The sequence below is a fragment of the Palaemon carinicauda genome, chromosome 30 (assembly GCF_036898095.1).
Source record: "Palaemon carinicauda isolate YSFRI2023 chromosome 30, ASM3689809v2, whole genome shotgun sequence".
In the NCBI taxonomy this organism is placed as follows: Eukaryota; Metazoa; Arthropoda; class Malacostraca; order Decapoda; family Palaemonidae; genus Palaemon; species Palaemon carinicauda.
In genome coordinates, this window is record NC_090754.1 from 78,915,499 (window position 1) to 78,941,936 (window position 26,438).

The window sequence follows — 26,438 nt, forward strand, 5'->3', positions numbered from 1 at the left end:
AAAGAGTACAGTTTCTCCTTGAATGAAATATTTCTCGTCTATCAATTCTCGAATTTGAATGGCTTTATTATCAACAGACTAACATAGACGTAGTTTATGACATCCTTAGTAACCATGGTCCATATTATTTGCTAATGTCTTCGATTCCAAATCATAAGCTTTGGTGTGGTTTCCTGAGCATTTCCCACACACTTTATCATCAGTCTTGAACTTACTTTTGACAGTATGACATATGTTATAAGTACCCCATCGAAACATAACTTTGTGTCGCCATTATCATGAATAACTTTCCGAACTTCAAGATCACATTTCAACAATTGGTTAAGTTTTGCTATCAGACAATGAATTGACATGTTTTCTGGCGATTTGCACTATCCAATTTTATCTGGCAATAAGAGTGATATATTTAATCTTTAGATCCTTGGATAAAAATGGCATGGGAATGAAATATTGCTTAAATGGTAAAATGTGGCTTAAATTGATGGGATAACATAAGAAGATAATCCAGGGGTTACTTTAAGAAAAAGTCGTTATTTAAGTGCTTTGATAACGTAAATTTGACAGATACCGCGGAATACGCCAAGTCTTGCTTTAAATATCTAAATATATATACAAAGGCAAATTTTTAGGTACTGTAGTGCTTAAGACCAAGTAAACAACCCTTAAAAAATAAAGTAAAAGTAGCATCGACTTGCATACACTACTCAATTTATGAAGTGACAGGATACAATTTCCAAATGAACACGAAACCTGCATTAACAGAAGCACATGATTAAATCAAATGTTAAATGAATATATTTCTTTTTCTATAACGATTCAATGTGACCAGTCAACGAGGCACAATTAAATTAGACACTTGGTAACTTCAATTATGAACTTGATTTGAATTTAGCGCGCTCAATTTCTTGGGTGAGACAACTATTGAAAATACAACATTTTGAATAACTTTTACGAAATAGGTAATAAAATATTAATCACACAGAATATTAATGATACATAGATAATATTTAGTGACAGTATATTATTTATGATATGGGTAATTTTGACCAAATTTATAATAAATTCGCAAGATGACACTCCCTCACAGTTCTTTCTGAGTCGGCCATATTCTGCGTTCAGTCGTGCAGAGGTAAATTCACGTGTGTTTTTCAATAAATCTGTGACTATTGGGAACCAGAAGTGTATTTCATAAGCACAGACATTGAAGGTAGATGACCATAATCTAAATTAAATGTAGCAGGACCATTTATTAACTGCTTAAAGGTAGAAATACCGGTTGTGTTTACAACACGTGAGCGGCAATAAGTTGGATTGGGTGGAAATTACAATGTGTGCTGGTGTTGTACTTTTGCTAATATATCTCATATTTGTATAAAAAGTAATTCTTCTGCTTGGTTATATTCATGTTATAAGGAAACAAGCTTTTCTTTATGCTTATATTTTGTTGGATATTCTAGCATAGTCTTTGCAGTGGTATTTGAGAGAAACCGCATTGTACTTTCGCAGGACCTTGTGTGTTGGGTTGTTGATTATAATCCTGTGTTTAATTTTGTTTATTATAGTGTGTAATTAATACTCAAATGTTTGTTAATCTGAATGAATTCATAGGCTCGATATAAAAGGTATCGTTACGGTGCGTAGGTTCAGTATGCCAATTCATGTGTGACCAATGTGGAAGCTAATGTGTTTTCAGCTTTTATCCCAAACAGCCTATATTTAATTTTATTGTATTCTTGTTTTGCTACTGATTTGCTGCGAGAAATTATGATAGTGTAGTGAAAGTATTTTTGGCCAACACTCGTCAATGCTTTTGTCTATCCAGTACCTGAAATTGTTTAAAAGAATTAAAATATTGCTAAAACTATAGTTATGGACGGAACAACATTTTTAACACTGAATCCTGTATTACATGATGTGCTTTCATTGAATTTGACCTTCATTTTAACTGTAAATAAACCAAAAACCCTGGATAGTTTAGAAATCTAATGGTTTTTGGGTGTATGATAGCGGCCAAGTTTGTTCGATGGTGGCTGACTAAGAATATGGCAATGTAGAGGGGGTAGAACGTGCTTTATCCCCCGTTAGGTAAATAGGTTAGGACACGGCCTATAGGTCAGGGAAGGATGGTTAGGTTTGTTGGTGTCCATCCTCATGTAAACGGGAGGAACTGGACACTGATGCACAAAGGCCCGGATTTCTACTCCACTGCGCGCTAGTTTTGCTTGCGGCTAAAGAAAAACTAGGTGTTTGTATGATAGTGGCCCACCTGTATGTACGATGACAGTATACTAAGAATACGGGTGTAAAGGAGTCGTAGTGGGTGTATCCCCCCACATTAGATAAATAGGTTAGGACACGGCCTGTAGGTTAAAGGGGGGATGTTTAGGTTAGTTGGTGTCCATTTTTATGTACGCTGTAGGTACTGTACACTGATACACAAAGACTCCGGGTTTGCTCCACTGTGCACTCGCTTGCTTGTGGCAAAAAAAAAAAAAAAAAAAAAATCAAGCGCTATGTACTGGCAAGTGGTATATCCTGAGCTGAGCACGTAGACCCTATTGATCATTTCTTAAATAATTTAGTTTTATTTGTAGCGATAAGTCATTATAAAAGAGAATGTTTTTTGTTTTCTGTCTCTTACCCTGAACTTGAACTTGGTTCAGGAAAATTGAAAGGAAATTTCAGTCCCATAACACCAAGAGAGACTTGCTATGTTGTCCTAACCTTAAAAGGTACTTCCACCCTCTACCACTGTCATCATCCCCTGAGGTGGTCCTTATAGCCCTTTGCAATCCGCTCAAGTTTGTGCTGTTCACGTCCCCCATCCCTAAAATTACTTCCGTAAGACATTGTATGTGTCGGCTGTTCTACAAATTTTGTGCCTTCCTTTATTTTCAGAAAAGTTCACTGACGGAAGATGCTTTTCTACCAAAAAAGACAGGTGTTTCCTATTTTCTTAACGAATGACACAAACACTTTTCAATGCAAATAAAATCTTCATTATCTAAGAAATAATAATCAATGGGGTTAGCGTTCGCAGCTCACCATTTACCGCCTGCCAGTACGTAGGGGCTTGATGTTTTTCTCTTTCTGTGAGTAAAGCTATCGCACAGCTGAGCAAAACCATTAAGTTTCTAAAATCTTTCCCTGTTCTTAGATGGTCTAACTGGCTTTTAGTTCATTTGCTGTTGAAATGAAAGTCAAATTCAGTGAAATACATTATGTACTATGGAAAAAAGCAGCTGTTTACAATGTTGTTCTGCCCGTAACTATTATTTTACGTATCCATCATGTCATCATCCCCCAATGATGGTGGTTATTAACCTTTGCGATCCGCTTATGTTCATGCTATCACCCTACATCCTCCATCCCCCTTGATTACATCTGTAAAGACAAGTTGGCTGTTGTGTCCGCTGGGCATGGAAAACGAGAATTCTTCCTATTGTCGTCACCCATATGTTATATCTATGAGTAAGTCAATGAACTAATGTTAACTTATTCACTCTAAGCTTTGTTCACAATTTAGCATTATTTCATTGGTCCTCTGTTCTGGGAAGTTGTACAGCGTATGTTCCGCTATGCATAATGATGAGTGGGCGAATATATTGTCCCAAGAAATCAGTGAATCTGTGATTATCTGAATACTTCATGTAAGAAACGATTACAGGTACCGGAAAATTTTATGGTTCGAGCGCTTACTTTTCTGTACTTATGGTTCCCCTGTGCATTTGTACACGAATGCTCGTATGCATCGTGCAAATAAGTGTGTGAAAGAACTCTTAACTTGGATACATATTCCCTTTCCCATTTACCCTTTTTGGTTTGGTTGCTATGGCACAGAAAGACCCCAAGAACAGTTCATAAAATTCCCAACAGGTAGTTCTTATGTTACAAGTTTGAATTTCGAATTTTTTATTTTTATATCACACTTTCGTTAATCTCCAGTCAGATCTTTTGGTAAGATTTTGGTCCACTACCAACCAGCTAATTTACATAGAAATTTTTACACTAGTGTTCTGATCTAATGGGTTTTAGATTATCACCACCCAAGTAATGGGGGAAACCCCAAGAGGGAATCTGTGTTTTGAGTGGTATAAAATGAAAACTAAGGAATTACCGGAGATAACTGCGGAAACCAACAAAACAGGAAAACTAAAAAAGTAAAGGGCTTTTTCATACAAAAATAAATGGGTGAAACAACTTTGGATTAACTGCTGCAGTCATCTGACTTCTCAAGAACTACAGTATTCTCTCATGCTATTTTCTATGAAACTATAAATACAAGACCACCAGTTAACCTTACTTTCCTAGAAGTCATATCCCTACCTAGGGGAAAGTCCCCATTCCTCCTGGTGGCCACCTTTACGCAGCTGTATTCTTAACATAGCCTGAGACCTAAGTTTTCAATGACACCCATAAGCGGAGTATGAGTGATCTGAATCTGGTGTAAAAATATGGGCGACGGGTTTAGCTTTAAAATCGCACTTATTCACAAAACTAGCCTCATAATTGCTCAGAGAAAATGCAATGGATACGCTATTTAGTTTAGTAGTTCTAAAATTACCGTGACAGTGCCAGTAATGTCGAACTATCATCTGTATTTTCAAATCCAGTCATTGCATGGCTTGGAACACTTCAGACACCATTTCAGATAGAATATGAGATTTTGTAGAAATGTAAAACATTCTTTGTTATTACTTAGAAATATGTTTAATGGCTGTGTGTAGGATATATTCACTTCTATTTAAGAGCATAACCATGGCAACTGTGATTGAAAATGCACATCTGACCACTAAAGCATGTTCTTTTAACGAATTTTAACTGGAACCAATCAAACAGTGTCATTAAAGAATGTCTAGTTTTTGATTAGCCCGTTCTAAGTAAAGATCGGTCGAGACGGGAGCGGAAAAAAGCATAATTATAATGTATATCTACTTTAAAAAAAAGTCAATAGAGACATAGCCAATAGTATGTAATACATTAAGAAGAACTACAGTGTTTCCATTAGAGCACCGATATCAGTGGGTGGAGCTAATGTTCATTTGGGCAAACATTTACATTTCCTATTGAAGTACTGTATAGTTAAAAGGAATACAAAGTTTAACGCAGCTGTGTTGCACAATTGAAACAAGTTTTCTATATGTATTTAAGAATTATGTCTGCATTAACGTCATCCTAAACAAGTGGCCATTTCCATTTTCATTTAGGAAAAGGGGACATGTTTACTGTTACGGTCAGCCTTATCAAAACAGTAATGTATAGAAAATGGCAAAACAGTAATGTATAGAAAATGGCAAAACAGTAACGGCGAAGGAACATAACAGTAATATATGTACTGTAATATGTTATTGACAGTATTTGCAAAATACTCAAGAGTTCACATATTGGTTGATAATTTACATAAATACTGCTTAGTTATAGCCTATGTTTTGTAAGTGTGATTTTGAGAGACGGATGAAGATGGGAACGATGAATTCCGAAGGTCACCGATATAAATCTCCCAGAAAGCATTTTCAAATGTAAAAGCTTCTTATGATATTTGATCTTCCAAGGTTTCCTTGTCTTCCTTGGAAAAGCAATTAATATGCCGGGTCCTGACAAAAATGTCTCCACAAATTCACACTAGTGAAAGAATCAAGTCTCTCTAACTCGTCACCCGTACTTTTATATCTCCTGGCACCTTTTTTCTCGAAAGTTCAGGGTTAAACCGTCAAGAAATATGTACGTCCACAGGCTTCGCCGTTTTCAAGAATCTACAGTACAAGTAACTTCTAAAATACAATTATACTTTTCATTTACAATTCATTACAATGTTTTAATCTTAACTAATATATAGTAAAAAAAAATAAACCTTTCTCTCGGGTTGTATACCATATAGATGATTTTATTCTACTGTACATATAACAAATTCTTTTGCCTAGGGAAAGTTGGGTCGTTAACCAACAACTTTTCACATAAGAGTGTCTTATGATTATAAATCAAATGATTTCATCACAAAAATTGTAAATTGTAACTAATTTACAAATTTCAAATTGAAATTTCATTGGGTAGGGTTGCTACCTTGCACCAAAAAGTATGACTGGCTACCGTCCAGCTTTCCTGAAAGAATATCCATAATAAATCAGTCTAGGTTTGTATTAGCTGGGAAAAAATGTAAGTTATCTACGAAATTGTGATATTTATAGAAAATGGACGAAGAATGAAAAATATAAATCATTACAAAGAAAAATCAAAAGTACCCTAAAAGTGTCAAAATTCAAACAATTTTTAACCAATGTCTTTTCAGTCAGGGTCTAACATAGTTTTTAAAGACCGGGCTAGATAATTCATCAAATGCAGTAAATGGCTAAAGTGGTGCTTTTGAACAGCCTAATTGGACTAATCAAGTACAACAAAAACCGAGCCACCTCCGACCAGACATCATGCCAATAAAAAGTTCTAATTCAAAATGGTTTGTCATAGGCAGTTCAGTTCATGAGTGGTACTGAGAATATCAACAATAATATATTTAGATATTACAATTTGAGCTTTAACATGGTCGGACTCATAGGATCCACAAACATTGAACGACAAGCAACGAGTTATTTCTGACACATGGTGGAATCTGACAAATCGGTATTAAACTGATTTAACAAAAGGTCTCGGTAGTTAACATTATCAGAAGACAGTTAGAAACCAAGGTATCTTGAGACATGTTATTAGAAATCCCAATACAGATTCATCGCAATCTAACTTGTCTTCACAAGACAGATTAACAGAACAGTCAAGAGAACAGGACATCACTAACCAACATATCTTCATAAGACAGGATGGTAAAACAGCTGACAGCAGAAACATCATAAACCAACATAATAGTAATAGTGTTGGTAGAACAGTCAATAGTTTAATAAAGGATCATGAACTAATGTATCGAATGATAGATCAGTAGAACAATCCGTGGTACAACACAAACCAACATTTCCTCACAAGGCATTTCGGTAGAACAAACAGTAGTGGATACCATTATCACAAACCAACACATCATTATCAGATATTTAGTTAGAACTCAGTCTTCTGGTGAGTCACATCACAGTTGAAAATTCAGGACTGAGAGCCTCCCAACTCCTCATCAGTTGGCTCTAACCATCTTCAGTCGGACATCAACTTGTCATTTACTAAGTCATCACCTTGCAAAATTTTACTGCTATTTATAGGCAACTTAGAAACCAGTCACAGTTGACATCTTTTGGGACATTAATGATCTGCTTTGAAGTTGATAGTCATCTGATATGTCCAGTGTGTTGAAGACATACTCATCTGAATCCCCTTTTTGTTGTGTGTAGGGAGGGAGTGGTCATCCTCTCCGGGTAGCTCACTCATCTCCCTGGCTGAGTGAACTTAGCCAGAAGATTAACTTTGTTGTTGATTGACACCATAATTATAATAATAATAATAATAATAATAATAATAATGTTTATTGGACAAAAAATATTTACATTCAAAGATTTACAAAAAGAAAAAAAGACTCAGTCCAAGCCCATGTGGAGCAGAGCTCTTCGGGCAATAATACAACAAAATAATATCATCAATTAAGTAAAAATAAAAAATAAAGTAAATATGGATATAGATATACAAAAAGTACGCATACATATACATAATCATATGTATACAAATAGATACATATAAATGAGAATCTTAGCCTAAAAACAAATGGAAATGCATATTTATATGATAAGGAAAGATGGTATATGAAAGCTAATGGTATATACATTGAAAAAATTGTAGATATTAAGCAAAAAACTCAGTAAAAGAACTAGTTTTACAAATAAAAAAATATTCTAAACAATGAAACAAACTTGCGTTGTGGTTAGGTAGGCAAGTATAAATATTTATTAATAAAGCTTAATACCCAGATAACAGGAGATTTGTATATGATTTCTTAAAAGACCGAACGCTAAGCAGTGCCTTTAGATAAGCGGGCAGAGTATTCCAAAGTTTAATACCTTGGTATAGATACGATTGCTCGCATCTATTAATACGTATGAAAGGGAGAGTTAAGTTTGAATTTCTTGTTCCATATGGATGAACTGATTGTTCCTGAATTATTTTTCGTCTTAAATCTGGAAATTTGTTCAAAATAAGTGTTTGGAACATCATATTCATTAAGGAGAGCTTATAATTGTAGGAATGTGATATCTGGTGTTCCTCAGGTTGGTGTTCTGGGCCCATTACTTAATAATAATAATGTGATATCTGGTGTTCCTCAGGTTGGTGTTCTGGGCCCATTACTTTTCGTACTATATACACATGACCTGTGGTTCGGCCTAGAAAACAAGCTTGTTGCATATGCAGATGAGGCTACACTGCATCAATTCCATATCCTGATGGTAGATCCTGGATTGCTGCATCCCTTAATAGAGATCTGACTAAAATTACCTCATGGTGCAAATTATGGGGCATGAAGTTGAATCCTAACAAAACTCAAGTATGACCGAAAGTAGGTCAAGGTCAAGGACAGTGGCTCCTCAACATTTGGATCTCAGCATTGATAAAGTTTCTTTAACTCTACGATTTTTTAAAATTTAGGTGTAATTCTCTACAGCAAATTTACTTCTGAGAAAAACAGGTCTGTCTATTCTTCTATTACACAAAAAACTGGCTTATGGAAAAAGTTGAGATTTTTGGTGATCAATCTTTTCTGAAGAAGTGTTTTAATTCATTCATTCTACCTTGTTTTGAGTATTGTTCTCTTGTCTGGTCTTCATCTGCTGATTCTCATCTTAATCTTTTGGTCAGGAACTTGTGGGTCATGAAATTTCTTATTCCTGATCTAGGTATTATCCTCTGGCACAGTCGTTAAATTAGTTCATTATGCATGTTGCATAACAATTTTTCATAATTCTGATTATCCTTTACGTTCAGATTTTCCCGGACAGTTCTATCCTAATAGTGCAGTTAATTCTAATAGTCAGGCCTTCTCCATCATGAGGCTCAATATTACACAGTATCCTGGGAGTTTTATTCAAGCTGTGACAAAGTTCTGAAATTATTCTCCTAAACGGGTAGTTGAATAGGTAGAACTTAAACAGTTCAAACTTGCAGCATATGTATGTTTTTATGTTGAAGAGGCCAATATTATTTTTCATATTTTTTTTATTTATTTCCTTATTTCTTTTCCTCACTGGGCTATTTTTCCCTGTTGGAACCCTTATGCTTAGAGCATCTTGCATTTCCAACTAGGATTGTAGCTTAGCCAGTAATAATGATAATAATAATGGGAGAAGTTCCATGACTGAGGAAAAAAAAAGCTGAATGCGATCGTTTTCCCAATTGCTTCTGCTTCCCAAGACTAGCAAGAAGTTTGGATTTTTCTTTTCTTGCCCAGATCTTCTCTAGTCTGTTCTTTTGTTACCCGGTCTTACCCAAGACACAGTGACGTAGGATGGTGACAAGTGTTTGTCAAGTAATTCGACGATGTAGTTCTGCCTGCTCTACAACATGTGGGCAGTGTTTCTATGTTCGTTGTTGATCCCTTTTCAGACTTCACTCGAGCTGTCAAGATTCCTCTGGCTGATGCTTGCCTGTTACTGGCTAAGTGTTCTCATACTTGTAGTTTGCCATCTCCCCCTACGAGCATACTTGACTTGTATAAGTAGCTCTTAATCCCCGACATGGGCTCTTGAGTGATTTTTCTGGGTATATTCCTGAAATCTCTCCTGCGCTATCCACCTGAATGTTCACCCTGCCATTCTGTTGCTGTGCCGACCATCTCACACCTCTGAACTTCCTCCATTTCCATTGTTGGGAACACTTTTCCCCTCCATCTCTGGTGAAATCAGGTGTGCCTCTTACCACTCAAGGACTGTTGGGTCTTACTACTTCAGATACATGCCAAAAATGCTGTACGATTAAATAAGTTTTTAGTAATTTCTGAAAGTTCCCCCTAGGTAAACTTCATAAATTTGTTACATGTAGTAGCGTATAATTTTTTGTAATTTTTTTGTCCTGTGTCTTTGTTCTATTCAAAGAGAATGATTGTGACTTTGTCCGTTTACCCGTTCCTTCTCCCGCTATACTACAGTCCTAATGAATGCATCTCGGAGTTCGCGCTTTGGGTGAACCCTTCGCTCGCAGTTTGTGGGTAGATTCCCTCACTTGCAGTTTGCGGGTAGATACCCTCGCTTGCAGTTTGCGGGTAGATTCCCTCACTTGCAGTTTGCGGGTAGATTCCTTCGCTTGCAGTTTGCGAGTGGATTCCTTCAGTTGCAGTTTGCGGGTAGTTTCCCTCGCTTGCAGTTTGCGGGTAGATTCCTTCGGTTGCAGATTGCGGGTAGATTCCCTCGCTTGCAGTTTGCGGGTAGATTCCCTCGCTTGCAGTTTGCGGGTAGATTCCCTCGCTTGCAGTTTGCGGGTAGATTCCCTCGCTTGCAGTTTGCGGGTAGATTCCCTCGCTTGCAGTTTGCGGGTAGATTTCTTCGGTTGCAGTTTGCGGGTAGATTCCTTCGGTTGCAGTTTGCGGGTAGATTCCTTTGGTTGCAGTTTGCGGGTAGAGTCCTTTGGTTGCAGTTTGCGGGTAGATTCCTTCGCTTGCAGTTGTGGGTAGATTTGCGTTCTGAAAGGGCTTCATCTGTACCACTAACTACTCCTTTCTCTTCAGTCGTTCGATTAGAAGCTGATATCTTCATCCATGTTATTTAAGGATTTGCTGATTATAAGTGTTCAAAATAGCACCCATAAAGGTGCACTAACCTTCATTTGAGAAATAACTATGGGTCAAAATATATATTTTCTTATCCTTAAATTACTTTACTTGTCATAACATTCTACTGTTCTTTACTGTATTTTCTTTTTGCTGTATTGGTTTACACGAGATAGGTTAGGTTTAAAAAATCTTAAAATTATTCTGGTATGAATTTGTGCCATTGATATTATAGTAAGCTTACATTGTTTCGTCGGTATTAATTTTACAAGCTATATTTCCATGCCCTTTTAATGGTGATTTACTGGAATGTCTGGTGTGGATGATGCATGTTCAATACTGTTATTTAACAAATGCACCTTACCTATTCTTTAACATCAACAGTATTATAATGCTAATTTATACTAAGTGAAACTTTAAAAATCTTCTTTTTGACAGGCATAATCAAGCAAGATGGTGCGTATGGATGCCTTGGCAGATGCTCTTAGGAGTATAAACAATGCTGAAAAGCGTAGCAAGAGGCAGGTGCTGATCCGCCCCTGCTCCAAAGTTGTTGTCAAATTTCTCTCAGTAATGATGAAGCATGGTAAGTGTTTTTGGTTTTTGTTTTTTCATTACCTATTACACTAAGCTTTTATGAATCAATAAGGATTACCATCTAGAGTATATATGTAATCTTTTCCCTAATTTTTTGCTTTTGCCTTTAGCGTCATACATTATATGGATATTTCAAGGAGGTAAAATGGTTGGAGGTGGCGCAGGTAGTCAATGCTTATGGGAGACAGTGAAGCTTACTGTCATAGCCGACACGCCCTCTTATCGTAGGCAGAAAGGACCTGGGAGGAGAGTAATCGGCTATCGCTTTACCCTTTCCGCTTTACTCTCAAGTATTACGGTAGTCTTAAGGATGATCAATCCTTGGACGGGGAAATGGAAGATTGACAGAGATAGAAATATCAGTTGTAAACGGATAATTCCTTCTAATGTTTTCATCAGGTACAAGGATTAAAGGATTTATCCATCCAGATCAGATATGCTACGGGTATCTGAAATTGTAAAGAGAGGATAACAGCTTGGGAGAGTAGTTAAATCCGGTCAGAGAATCATGAAGTATTTAAGATAAAGTGAATTGTGTCCTCTTGAGTGATCAGGATGCCAGAAAACTTTAAATCAATCAATCCTCTAGGGTGAAGTAATCATTGAGGTCAGAGGAAAGGATTTGTCGTTTGGATTTTTTTTTCTAAATCGTACGTGAAATACCATTCATCCAGTAAGTGACTACTGGCTACTAAAGTGTATCAGTTTTGTATATGTCTGAAGACTTCTCATATTGTTTTTCTATAGTAATTTTGGTGAAAACTTTTTCCATCCATCCATCCATATACCAAAGGCACTTCCCCCAATTTTGGGGGGTAGCCGACATCAACAAGAACAAAACAAAAAAGGGGACCTCTACTCTCTATGTTCCTCCAGCCTAACCAGGGACTCAGCCGAGTTCAGCTGGTACTGCTAGGGTGCCACAGCCCAACCTCCCACATTTCCACCACAGATGAAGCTTCATACTGCTGAGTCCCCTACTGCTGCTACCTCCACGGTCATCTAAGGCACCGGAGGAAGCAGCAGGGCCTACCGGAAAACTTTTTAGCAGCATAAAAATATCTGCAATTATTTTTCTTCCACAGTTTAAAGACAATAAATCCCGTAATATAGGCAACAATGCTACTTGAACACAATGACAAATATTGACTACTTGGAAGATACGTGGAACCCTCATCGTCATGAAAATCAGCCGTTTGTTTTATCTCAAAACGTTCGTCATTCAAAATTTGGTTCCTGTCAGTAGAAGAATTTATGGCTTGAACAGAGGAGTTGTATGAAAGAGCAGTCCTTTACTCTGCTTGAAACTGAAAGAATATTTACAGATTCCAGAGGTACACGTTCCCTTTGAACACATCCTGCAAGTCGTTATGAACTTAAATTCTTTTGTAAGCGGCAGAAAACTGACGGGCAGTTGGGTTATTACATCCAACCCATAGATCCAACTTGGCCAAAAAAAAAAAAAAAAAAGAGAGAGTTCTAGGTGATCTTGGCTCATCTTATAAGTTAACAAAAATTTTAAAAAGGGGTTCAGGACAATCAATAAAATTATCATAGCTTTTAATCAAACTCCGTATACAAATCATGAATCCAAGAAAGCCAGGTTTGCTATTGGAATTCAACAAAGGTTTACCACATCGAAGTTAAGTTGTCCTGTATATAATTCAGCATGGCTCAGAAAATCTTTAAAGATTCTTTCATTATCCTTTTGTATCGGTCTTAAAATGCCATCCGCACAAATTCCTTGAATTCATCACATCAAACAAATTATTTATAATGGTAATGAAATATTGTTGTTTTGCATCCTTTGAACTCTATAAAATTGTTATAAAGACAAAAATGCAGTGATTTTGCAACAGATTCACTTAGTAATTGCACTGCATGTTAATCAATGCCAGATGTTGTCTTATTAATTTATTCCCTAAATTCAAACACTCACATTCGTGAAGCTTATGTCATTTTTCCATGAAATCCGCTTGATAAAGTTTCCCTCCCCATCAACAAACTTTTTTTCCCCTAATGAATTTCTTATAAACTTCAGCATATGGCATGGGTCAAAAGATATAAATATCTGCTCTTGCATCACTGGATGAAGGAAAAAGTTTTTATAATTTCAAAATCTAGACTACAACCAAGATCTTTGACCATAGCAGCATTCGTTGATAGTCCATCAAAAGTCAGAGATAATTTTGACCCCTACTGAATGCAGCTTAGCCAAACATTGCCTTAACAAATTATCACGCTCAGCTCTTCAAATTTGTTAGCGATCTATCAAAATCTTCATCCTTGAAGAGCGCATAATCGTGAACTAGTAGTTGGAGAAAAATTTTCTCATCTATGCGTAGCTCGAACCCATTTTTTTCTAAGGAAAACTATAAAGCAAACTTAATAAAGATATTAATGATGTAGAAGAAATGATAAAGTCAACGATAATAATCATAATAAACAATGTAAACAATGACTATTGATAGTACAGGTTTTGATAGGGTTGAATTCAATGGCAGAGCCAATGTTCTTGCTGCTGCTAGGATTCAGTAATTTTCTCAGTTTACAATTTTATACAGCATTACATTGAAAATTGAGCAATTGCCAATGAGATGTAAGAGTAGGTTTTAAATTTTTGTCAGATCTTAGTACATCCATAAGCATTACAAGAGGTCAGCATTTTTAAGTGAAGAGCGGGAATAATTTGTAGCATGTCGATGCAGATAATGGACGTCTAATGAGCTCCCAGGCATCAGGTCGTGACCTGTTTGCCTGCAATTGGCCTAGGCAGTCGACTTCACTTATTCCGCTCTGGGGCATCTCTAGCCATTTAACCTCCATGGGATATTTACACTACATCATTGTAAATATGTTTTGTTTATTTCAGGCTATATTGGCGAATTTGAAATAGTTGATGATCATCGTGCTGGCAAGATTGTTGTAAATTTAACAGGTCGTCTTATCAAATGTGGTGTCATCTCTCCCAGATTTGATGTTTCTATACATTCAATTGAAAAATGGACCACCAACCTTTTGCCATCTCGTCAGTTTGGGTAAGTTTCACCATGCTTTACACTAGATATTTGTTTATTTCTAGCTTTGTTTTTACAAGTATTGTATAGGCTTCTGGGATTTTTTGGGTCATTGTTTAGGAATTTTACCTTTGTATGACAATTTTATTTTTAATCAAATGATATTGAGTGGCTTTTGCTATCGCAATTGTTTTTCCCGTTGCATTCGTGTAGACATTGTATTTATATATTCATCCAGTCGTCTGTTTTTTCCATTGAACTTGTAAATATTTTGCACAAGCTTGCTTGGTAAATCTATGAACTTGCTTTGCTTCTTAATTTTCCATGCATTATCTTGGTTAATATTTTACTCTTGTGTGTCCTTTCCCATTTTTGAAGGAAATGTTGCTCTTGACTTTCTATTCATAGCATTGAATTATTAATATATCTATCTTTTTTAAAGTTCAATGTGTGTGGATATTGTAGAAAGTCTAATTTTTTGTATGGATAGTCATTAGTTTTTGTGAATATAGTGGAAGTTTTTAGCTCTGTGTGGGGATATGGTAAGATAGTCTGTAGGTTTTGTGTGGATGTGGTGGAAAGTTATTTTGTTCTGGTGCTATATACAAACCTGGTTTTTACATAGGAGGAGTATTTTAGCTCGTGCAAGTAGGCCACGTCTCCTCTGATGACCCCATGTGGGGGAAAATGTCTTTAGCGTATTTTTCAGTCTCTTCTGCAGCCGAGGGCCTCGCCGAGAAAGAGCCCCCCAGGTCTGTCTTGCAGCGTCCCCCGGACCGACAACCAGGGTTTTTTCTCACCACGAAGGCCATCCTCCAGACGCAGATATAACCCTCGCCGGGAGAAATGCGAGAAGGCCTCTTCAGGCAGGCGTAAGACCGCGAAGCCTACGGTTCACCTCGCCAACGGGTGTAACCGAGCTTCTTTACGGGCAGCCTGGCCGAATCAGCACAGCTGGTTCGGCCCTCGGACTTAAAAGGAACGGTTCCCTCCGTCGGGTCAGCCCACGAGGATCCGTGTCCGCGTCCCCCAGCCCGCCCGCAGGTGTAAGCGGGCTTATTTACGGGCAGCCTGGCCGAACCAGCACAGCTGGCTCGGCCCTCGGACGTAAAAGGAACGTCGGCCCTCGGACGTAAAAGGAACGGTTCCCTCCGTCGGGTCAGCCCACGGGGATCCGCGTCCGAGTCCCCCAGCCCGCCCGCAGGTGTAAGCGGGCTTATTTACGGGCAGCCTGGCCGAATCAGCGCAGCTGGTTCGGCCCTCGGACTTAGAAGGAACGGTTCCCTCCGTTGGGGCAGCCCACGAGGATCCGCGTCCGCGTCCCCCGGAGAGAATACACGAACAGTAGTCCTCGACGGTACGGCGTTGCCGGTTCTGACCCCGAACCGGGTGCGGAGCTCCCCGCCGGGGAAACCGGTACCACCGCAAGGGAGTGCCTGGGATTCCAGAACCGAAGCGACCGGGGAGTGCCCTATTGGAATCGATTAAAAAAAAAAAAAAAAGAAAAAAGACGGAAACCCATTCATGTTTTATATTGAGATAATCATCTTTTTCTTTTACATGATTGCCAGGTGTGTCCTTTACACGAATGTGTATACTCTTCATGTTCTTTCAGGTATTACACTTGAAAGGATATCGATCGTCATGAGCAATAAATCTCTTAGGTATTGACATCATTAGACATCTAGAATAATTCTTAACGAGAAGCCCAGACTTCAGGGACCATGATAGTCGTGAAGCTAAATAGTCTGCAATAAGTTATTATTGTTATTATTATTGTTGTTGTTGTTATTATTATTACTTGCTAAACTACAACCCTAGTAGGTAAAGCAGGATGCTATAAGTCCCGGGGCCGTAACAAGGAAAATAGCCCAGCGAGGAAAGGAAACAAGGAAAAATAAAATATAAGAACAGTAACAACATTAAAATAAATCTTTCATAAATAAATTATAAAACTATAAGTCCAGCAAGGCCTTCAACCCTTAGGTTAGTGGCTTTTCAGTCTCTCACACTAACAGCTAACTGGGTGTTCTGGAAGCGAAACACTGTTCTGGCGTAAGTGTCTTGGTAGGCACCAGACAGGGGGACGCGACCCCTCGCAGCTTTCCCTTGGGGGGAGAATCTCTGTTTCCTCGGAAGGAACGAGAAACCATAGTGGAGAAGGTCTTGAAATAGAAGGAGGCTAACGTCCCCAGACCTACGACTCCTAGGAGACCACCCTAGAAGAGATCTGTCTCGGATAGTGCCGCGACACCCCAAGCATCTACCAGCACTACGAGGAGAGAAGCCCTCGTCCTCCTGGTCCGCAACGCCTCAGCCCCTCCACAGGGGAGCTCCAGCGCCTTCTAGCTCCTTCAGGTCGGGTTACCCCGCCTCTAGGGGAGGCAGGTCAGGCCTCCCCTCTAGAAGAAGGGAGGAGTGGGAGGCTCCCTATCCCCACCCAACCTTCGGGTTGGAGGATGACTCAGGCGTCATTGGCAAGCATGGAGGGCTCAAGGAGCGGAACCTTGGACAGTGTCCTTACTAAAGAAGGGCTACGGACTTCCATTCCTAACGGAACCAACCACGCCTTTTCCGGCCAACTGGATAGATGGCTAGATCCTAAAGACCCGTTAAAGAGGACCGCCCTTCAAGAGGAGGTGTTGTCCATGCTAGAGAAGGGTACCATGGAAGAAGTTCTTCTCCCAGGACCAGGTGTCTGCAGTCGACTATTCCTGGCAGAGAAAGCGACCGGGGGGGGGGGAGGCCGGTTATAGATCTGTCAGCTCTCAACAGGTTCGTCAAGATGACGGACTTCTAAATGGACACGCAGAATTCGGTCCTGCTGTCCTTGAGGGAGAAAGCTTGTAGAATTCCATCGACCCCAAGGACGCATACTTCCAGATTCCGGTCCACACCTCGGGTCGGAGGTTCCTCCGGGTGAAATAGGGTTCCCAGTTCCTGCAATTCAGGACCCCAGTTTTCTTTGGTCTGTCAACAACGCCCAAAGTGTTCGTGAGAGTCCCCACGGCTGTCGCAGGGGGGCCCACGAACGAGGCATTCGCCTTAGCAGATACCTGGACGGCTGGTAGCTTCTTCCCGCCTCAAAGGTCCTCTTGGAGGAACAAGGGAGAAGTCTCCTCCAGTTTGGCAAGGATCTGGGGAACTGAATCAACCCGAAGTAGCAAAATCTATCCCCTTCCACCGGAATGAACTACTGGGGAATAACATTAGACCTTTTTTCGGGGAGAATTTTTCCCTTCGGAGAATAAGGTATGACACCTCAGGCTCATTAGTCAGCCGTTCCTACTGTTCACAGACGCCTCCAACCAGAGATGGGGAGCCCTTCCCCTCGACGAAGCGGCACGAGAGACCTGGTTGGAAGGGGACAGACAACTCCACACAATGTCCTGGAGTTGGAAGTAGTCCAGAAGGCATGCCTACACTTCGCAAGTCTGCTAAAGGGGAACTCCGTGGCGTGGATGAGCGACAACACCACGGTAATGGCATACATAAACAAGCAGGGTACTTGTAATCGAAGGAGTTGGGCGATCTCACCATAGAGAATCTCGACTGAGTGATAGGGAATCAAGGGGTGATGTTAGCAAGGTTCTTTCCCGGAAAGTAAATCGCCCTGGCCGACGGCCTCAGCAGAATGGGCCACATAGTAGGGACAAAATGGTCCCTTCCCCCAGGAATAGCCAAGCTCATCATTCAACGATGGGGCTCCCCGGTGGTTGACCGCTTTGCAACAACCTCAACGCCCAACTCCCAGTCTATTGCCCCCCTGTACCAGACCCCGAAAGATTCCTTAGAAGGCTCTTTTCAGAACAAGTGGGACAATCTGGATGTGTACGTTTTCCCCCTTTTCACGCTGATAAGACATGGGCTCAGCAGAATAAAGGTGGCTCGGAGCCTACAGATGACTTTGGTAGCGCCCTGGTGGCTAGACAGAGAGAGTAGTTCGCGGACCTAAAGACCTATCGAGTCAACCGCCGTGGCCTCTGTCCGTCAGGTCAGATCTACTGAGTCAACCGCACTTCCTCAGGTTCCACGACAACCCTCTCTCTCTTCGCCTTCACGCCTGGAGACTATCGAGCGACTCCTGAAGAAGGAGGGGTACTCCTCCTCCACAGCCAAGAGGATGTCCCTATACCTAAGAAAATCCTCTACCGTAGTCTACCAGGCGAAGTGGGCCTCCTTTACGAAATGGTGCGCGACAAAACAAATAAGACCTCTCAAAGCCTCGGTCCCTGACATAGCTGATTTTCTAGTGTACCTTAGGGATAAAATAGGAATGCCAATCCCGGCTATTAAAGGAGTACGAGCAGCCTTAGGCCAAGTCTTTCTCCTGAAAGGCATCGACCTGGGGACCTCAAGACACATAGGGATGCTGATTAGAAGTTTCGAACAATCCTGCCCTCCCCAAGTCAGGAGAGTGCCTAGATGGGACCTGGCCAAGGTCCTGAAAATGTGGTATCGTCCAACCTTTGAACCACTCAGAGATATCGGGGACAAAGGTCTCACCCTCAAGACAGTCTTCTTGCTAGCCTTAGCTTCGGCTAAGAGGGTAGGTGAGATCCACGGTCTCTCCTACGACGTGGCACACTCCAAAGGGTGGAAGGAGGTATCTTTCAAGTTCGTACCCTCCTTTGTAGCAAAGACTCAGAACCCAGCAGTCTGGGACCCGAGGTTTGAAGGTTTCTCTTTTCCAGCCATCCCCAAGACAGGCAATACGGACGACCTGAAGTTATGCCCGGTCAGGACGGTCAGGAAATACCTGGAAAGGACGGCCCATCTCCGTCCGGGTGCCAAGAACCTCTTCGTCTCTTCAGGCGTTAATAAGAAGCAAGTGCCCAAGAACACTATTTCCTTCTGGCTGAGACAAGTCATCACTAGGGCTTATGATGAAGACAAGGTGGCAGTACCAGGCACTCCACGTCCCCATGACATCAGGAGCCTGAGCACTTCCTTGGCCTTTGAGAGAAATATGGCAGTGGGCCAGATCCTGCAGGCCGGCACTTGGTCACACCAGTCGACCTTCACGGCCCATTAACTCAAAGACTACTCAAGAAAGTCTTTGGATGGATTCTCCATTGGGACAGTCATCGCCGCCCTCCAAGCTGTGTAGTGGCAGGCTGGAAGACGTCCCCAACAAGTGAATAGTCTCATCCCTACTTCGTCAGGAGAAGACTCAGTAGAGAAAATGTCAAGAGGTAACCCTAAAATTATAAGCGTAAGTTTTCCCTGCTACCCCCTATCCGCTCTCTGTACCCCCGCATTACGTAGCCCTCCAGGCACCATGTGCCTAACCAAGTGGCAGAATGGCTCTCCCGCCTCCTAAAGTGTAAGTCTCCGAAGAGGTAATTCGAGGTAAAGTATTCGTGTCGGAACAAATGAAAAATTTTAAGTAATTTTTATTTTTCCTAACATACTTACCGAGAATTACCTCTGAGTAATGGCCCTCCCTTCCGTCCCCGAGTGCCATTCTTCTATTGCCGAGTCGGGCTAAACGGAGGACTTAATGAGATCCTGTCCCGGGAGGGGCAGTGACCTGCCCTAATCCGGGCCGCAGGAATTATCCTGGCGGCGGGGGTAGGAACTGTCGGGAGCGAGATGGGGGGGTAGCACGGGAAATCTTGGTCGAGATTGAGAGAGGTCCAAGGACCCTCCGAAGAGGTAATTCTCGGTAAGTATGTTAGGAAAAATAAAAATTACTTAAAATTTTTCATTTTTACATAGGAGGAGTATTTTAGCTCGAGCTGAAACCAGCCATTAAAGCTATTGTGAGGTGTAATTACCTTCTGCTAGTTATTGGGGGAGGGGGGAAGACAGATCCTCACTGTCTGCCCTGGGTATAGAGGTCACTCCTGCTTTCAGGAATCTCTTGGCTGGTGGCCAGTCATCAATCTCGACCTTGAACAAGTTCGTACATTAGATTCCGTTCAAGATGGGGATTGTCAGACCGCAGGACTTTGTTATAGCATTAGACCTCAAGGATGTGCAGATCCCCATTCATTCATCCCCAAGGAATTACGAAGATATACCAGTTCAAGGTGCTGTGTTTCGGCCCTTCCACAGCCCCCCAGGTGTTGACGTGGGCTTCACCCTAGTATTATCTACTGGGGCACACAAGATCGGCATTTGTCTGCTTTGTTACTCAAGACAATTGGCTGATTCTTGTAGGCTACTAGGGAGTCCCTTCTTCGAGAAAAACTTTGTATTTTGTCGATCATGGTATATTACGAGGAGTTCACTCCAACCAGCCCTAGACACGCTATATCTAGGAATGAGAGTCTGGCTCAAATAAGGCAAGGACTTACTGTCAAGAGGAATGAATAGAGAGGTAGACCGGATGTTCCTCTTGCGAGGACATCAGTGGCAAAGTCTTTTGGGACACCTAACTATTCTAGAGAAGCTAGTTCCCAATGGTCGTCTGCACATCAGATCTCTACAATCTACCCATGGAGCACTGATGCCTGTAGGTTAAGAGCAGAAGAAGAGACCTGAGATAGGTGTCGGACACCAACCTGCTCAGAGTAGATCTTTTCTCCTCCCATGGATTTGTTGCTCCACAGATGCCCACCTCTCATCTGTTCCATCGTCTAAATCCGAGCACCATTACTAGATAAACCTGGAAATGAGGGCACCCTTTCTTGGCCTCGAGCACTTCCGTCGTTTCAGGATACTCTGTAGTGCTGATAAGCAATAGCACTACAGTGGTGTCACACAAATGAACAAGTTCACAGCACTTATGCTAGCTGGCTGTGGAATTCCTCAGGTGGACAGAAAAAAAAAATTGATAGCCATTTCAGCGTGATTCATCCCAGGCAAGAATAATGTGCTAGCTGACATCTAAGCAAGACTACTCATAGTAGGCTCCGAATAGTCTATTTAATCAACAGATGGCCAGCAGTTTCGAATTCGTGGGGTTTGCTGGCAATTGACCTATTTGCAACATCCCTAAACCGAAAGCTTACGGTGTACTGCTTCCCAGTAATAGATTCCCGGGCATTCTGGCAGAGCTCCTTCCAACATCGTGGGACAGATGAATGTCTACTCATCCTTTTCCCTTCTGCCTAGTAAGAAAGTATCTCAAAATCTGTCAGACCCTAATAACTCTGTAGCAACATGTAGAATGGTTTCTGGACCAAATACATATGCTTAAAGATCCACCGAGGGAGCTCCCTACATTTCTTGATGTACTCTGACAACCACTCGTTTTAAGATTCCACAAAGAGATCTCATCGCTTTTAACTTCACACCTGTAGGTTATCCAACAACTGCTTGCAAAAAGAGGCTTTTCGAGACCAGTTGCTAAGAGAATGGTAGGATTCCTTCAGGAGTTGTCTGCCTCTGTTTATCAAGGCAAAGTGGTCTTTCTTTGTTGTGGGTGTTTGTGGACAATTCCCCCCCCCCCCCCCAGCAGAGATTTCTCCTCATACAAAATTTTGAAGTGCATATGACCTCAGTTGGAAGACAGACTATTTTGGAACATAGTTAATGTCCTACCTTCTGGAAGACAGACTGTTTTGGAACGTAGTTAATGTCCTACCTTCATGGAAGTAGCTCCATGCAAACCTCTCTGTCAAGCATTAGATTAGAGACTTGACCTTAAATGGCAGTGACCATGTATATAATGAGCACATAATTCCCCACTCCAATCAGATTAAAAGTATTGTGAGCTTGACACGATCATGACCATGTGTCCAATTCCTGTACAGCAGGAAATGTTTGACATTCTGTGGCAATACTAATACACTAAAATTTGAAAAAACTGGTTGGCAAATTTAAGACAATACAAACAAGTTGCATAAACTACCTCATTTGTTGTTAATGTTTTACAGTTAGTTTTGTTCTTCAAAGATGCGCTTTTTAAAAACCTATTTATTTTCTAGCCTTGTCTAAAATAAAAGTTCCATAATATAAGCTCTATTTTTGGGTTGTGGGAATAGAAATGCACAAAAGTTTGCCTGTCTTAACAAGTTTACTCTATATTTCAATGTACAATTTTGATGCAAGCTGCTTAATTTAAGATTTAATGCTTATTGATTATTAATAATTGTTTAATTTTTAACAGGTATGTCGTTCTTACAACCTCTGGAGGTATTATGGACCACGAAGAAGCAAAAAGGAAACATCTGGGTGGCAAGATTTTAGGTTTCTTCTTCTAATAAAGATGAGATGAAATTTTTTTTTCATTTCCAAGATTTCCAATTAGCTGAAAAAACTAAAGTTTTTGTTGTTTTTGATAAGAGGTATTATGGAAATATACACACATTTCTTACTAAGTTTTATTTTTTACAAACTTTACATAACTATATACACACTTGTTCAGAATATTCTTCCGTCTACCCCTTCCACATCCTTGACTTCATTGATCTTGTGCATCACCTTAACAGTGTTGATTCGAAGTAAGGTTTGTTGGCTTCGATGAACTGTTGATAAATAGAGCACACTAAATAAATTGCATAATGTAGTCCTTAGTATATAGAAAGATGTGTCCTTAACACAGAGGCCCTAAACAAATATTTTCATAAAGGTTGGATTTGATAAATTAATGAACCATTTTATAGTTTTAACTTTTCAATGCTAATATTTGCTGCTACAGAAAAAATGCAAGGTGCCAGGTTGTCATAGGAGCCATCATATCTGGGATGGAAAGTAAATGCTGTAGAATCGTAATTGTACGTGGAAAATATTAACATTAATTTCCCCTAGAGGGTTATTATTCTTATTGTGCTATTAATCATATGAATGGGGAGACCTTTAGGGAAAAAGAAAAAAATGCCATGAATTATGTAAAAACCATGCTATCACTGGTGAAATGTATAAAATAGAATCCAAAGTAGCTACTACAATTGAGAAGTGGCTGGTAACTTGCAATACTTTAGAAATTTACACAAGTTTTATGTATGAAATTCCCATTTTCTGCTAAATCACTGACCTGGTAGGTGGGAATAATGGTGACATTCAGAGTATGGAAATAGATCAATTAGAGCCAAAAACTACATACATAACTTGATAGAATAATTTGTGAAACACCAGCTACTTGTTATATACCTATTCCATAGTGTCACTTCTAGTAAAATGACACTAGTAACTTTTTATCCTAACGATGCTAACCTTGAGAGCTTGTTAGATAATTTGTGTATATACAAAACAAATACAATAAAGGTAAAAAAACATGAAGTTCAATAGACAGTTTGTTCGTTCGTCTCTGTCATTCTATTTTGGGTGTGATTGTTACAACGAACAATCATTCCTGTTTTGGATATTTCACTGCCTTGGAAATAGAGACTGACAGCTTTTTCATGTGAGAACAATGACCAATACTAATACAAAATATAAAAGACATGAGATGATACTTTGGTAAAGTGTCATGCTTATGTTGTGGCTGGAACTTGTAGGAGTTATTAATATAACTACTGTACTAGCTAAGCTATAACCCTAACTGGAAAAGCAAGATACTATAAGCTCAAGGGCTACAACGGAAAATAGCCCGGTAAGGAAATAAATAAAAGATATGAGAAAAAATGAACACAAAATATTTTAAGAACAGCAACATCAAAACATTTGCTGCAAGTCTGAACCTTTGAAGTTCAATGGATTCAACTACCCAATTAGGATCATTCCACAACTTGGTCAGAGCTGGAATAAAACTTCTAGAATACTGTTTAGTATTGAGCCTCATGATTGAGAAGGTCCGACTATTAGAATTGGCTGCATGCCTAGTATTACGAACAGGATGGAACTGTCCGGGAGGATCTGAATGTAAAGGATGATCAGAATTGGGAAAAATTTTATGCAACATGCATAAGGAACAAATTGAACTTCTCAGAGATTAACATCTAAATCAGGAATAAAAAATTTAATAGACCTTAAGTTCCTGTCCAACAAATTAAGATGAGAATCAGCAGCTGAAGACCAGACTGGAGAACAATACTCGAAACAAGATAGAATGAAAGAATTAAAACACTTCAGAATAGATTCATCTTGAAAGACACTCAAGAATTTTTTTTGTGCAATTAAACAAGCCACAGACCTTATTTGTTTTTCCAAAGTCAATTTGCTGTCCAGAATCACACCTAAACTTTTAAAAGTCATACCGAGTTAAAGTAACATTATCAATGCTGACATCCAGATGTTAAGGAGTCTGTCCTTGACCTACTTACAATTATACTTTGTTTTGTTAGGATTCAATTTCATGCCTCCTTAATTTGCACCAAACATTAATTTTAGATAAATCTCTAATAAGGGATACAGCAACCCCACAACTACATTCAGGGGATGGAATTGATGCAAAAGTGTAGCATCATCTGCGTCAAACCACGTGTATACATGAAAAGTAATGGGCCAAAAACACTAGCCTGAGGAACACCAGATGTCACATTCCTATACTCACTAAGGTGCCCATCAACAACACTTCTTTGCAATCTATTACTTAAAAATTCAATAATGATGCTTAGAAATAACACACAGACTCTCAACTGTTTAAAATTGCAAACAAGGGCCTCATGAACTTTCTGACCACTATCAAGGAATTTCTGAACAGTTAGAGGCCAGAAAATTGAAGAAAGCTTTGTAGGACGTATTTTTGTGATCTGACCATGAATGCAACATAGAAATGCGCTAAAATGAATCCTTACATAATCATGAATAAGGACTAGAATCACAAGTATTTCTCTTGATGGTAGGGCGAGATGTGACGATCCCTACATCTCTAGGAAGAGGATGACAGGGGGATTTGAGTAATGACTCTGGTAGGGAATGTGGCTATTTGATAGAGTGGTGTGATCTGATATGGTAATATAAAAATAGATTCAAATAATGATACCAGACTAAAATATCTCTTTCACAATCATAAATAAAGGCTAGAATCTTAAACACTGTTGGTTGTCTGACGAAAGAAAGAGGGGCTGATGTCGGGGAGAGGAAATTTTTTAGTGAAATTTCTCGAGTGAAGTGTGATACACGACCATGTATAATGTATTGTAGGATAAACGAATAATTTTAACCTGCATATGACTTATATTAAAGCGTGTAATGATAATAATACAGTAATACCTCACAACACGAAATTAATTCGCTCTGGAGTGGCTTTCGTAAAGTGATTTTTTTTGTGTTGTGAGTCACATTTTACATGTAAATCGCTTAATTCGTTGTAAGCCCTACAAAATACCATATTAAATCTTATAATCAAGCTACAGTATAACCACAATGAAATATTGTACAGTCAGATACATTTGAACCATTCAATATACCTAAACTAACTGTTAAAACCTGTAAATTAAGTAGTTATTAAAACAATGTAATAATAAATGGAAAATATTACCATACATACAGTACGATGCTGTACGTATACAAAATATATAGGACCATATGTACTGCACTATAGACTACAGCTCCATTTTCTATTGTGTTAATTTTCTTGAACTTTTATTATGGGTGACTATTTTATTCTCGGCCTGGCTGGCAAACCTCTTTTCATAATAAGAAACATTTTGCAAAGTGAGTCATAAAAATATTCGCATCTCGTTTCACAGCGTGAAAATTTCATAAGCAGATTCTTTCGTGAAGTGAGGTATGACTAATGACTTATCCAGATGTTGCCGTCTGTATCACCAGGCATATTATGACGTCATCGTAGCAAAGGGTTAAGGAAAAACTCGAGTGATTGTCAGCGAAGATCATGGCATGGAGGGGAATACCTCGACATCTCAGAGCAGATGTAGAAAGTTCGCTAACCATTCTGCCTGGTGCCACATCGGAGTTAATAGGGTCATCGACGAGCTTGGATAAACTTCCTAGACGAGTAATCTTACTATGCTGACAAGAGGGTGGGGGGGAAAGAATGCGTCGACATCTATGCTGTCTCCTGATGGAAAGCCTCTCGCCCAGTGATTGGGGAAAAGGTAGTGATGAGCAGGACGTCGAAAGTGTTGATCAGACGTGGCGCCACTTACAGGTCTACTGTTGGTGAAACCTATAAAGTTCTGACTGTTGGGTATTGATGATCTGAAGACCACTAAGATACAACTATCCAAGTTGCTTTACTCAGATGTCTACAAGAACATCTTCCTTGTATGGGATGAGCAAGGTTGAAAGGGTGCCGAGTTGTCTTCGTCCATCTAAGCATTACCCCAGCTAGTTGGCATACTGTAGGT

At 39.8% G+C, this 26,438-nt stretch overlaps 2 protein-coding genes across 3 annotated transcripts in view; one reads left to right on the forward strand and one right to left on the reverse strand.

Moving 5' to 3' along the window:
* Positions 1–984: 984 nt before the first annotated feature.
* On the forward strand, positions 985–22,461 carry LOC137623314 (small ribosomal subunit protein uS8A). Of its 2 annotated transcripts, none has more exons than XM_068354113.1 (4): positions 985–1,129; positions 11,117–11,264; positions 14,148–14,313; positions 22,352–22,461. In XM_068354113.1, the coding sequence occupies exons 2-4, from the start codon at positions 11,132–11,134 to the stop codon at positions 22,443–22,445; spliced, it is 393 nt and encodes a 130-aa protein (XP_068210214.1). In that variant the 5' UTR covers positions 985–1,129; positions 11,117–11,131; the 3' UTR covers positions 22,446–22,461. The 2 variants fall into 2 exon arrangements, with proteins under 2 accessions (XP_068210214.1, XP_068210215.1); XM_068354114.1 differs by having other exon boundaries at positions 1,094–1,207.
* Positions 22,462–22,551: 90 nt separating this feature from the next.
* The window catches only part of mRpL21 (mitochondrial ribosomal protein L21), a 60,636-nt gene continuing 56,749 nt past the window's right edge, over positions 22,552–26,438 (reverse strand). Inside the window, exon 5 of the mRNA XM_068354112.1 lies at positions 22,552–22,709. Coding sequence (XP_068210213.1) covers positions 22,606–22,709 — 104 coding nt within the window. The 3' untranslated portion in view covers positions 22,552–22,605. The remainder of the gene's footprint in view (positions 22,710–26,438) is intronic.

Bases quoted from the DNA above. Each gene is read 5' to 3' on its own strand.
- LOC137623314 (XM_068354113.1), top strand. From the start codon at position 11,132: ATGGTGCGTATGGATGCCTTGGCAGATGCTCTTAGGAGTATAAACAAT. The intron at 11,265-14,147 runs GTAAGTGTTTTT...TGTTTATTTCAG, and splicing joins CTCAGTAATGATGAAGCATG to GCTATATTGGCGAATTTGAA. The intron at 14,314-22,351 runs GTAAGTTTCACC...AATTTTTAACAG, and splicing joins TTGCCATCTCGTCAGTTTGG to GTATGTCGTTCTTACAACCT.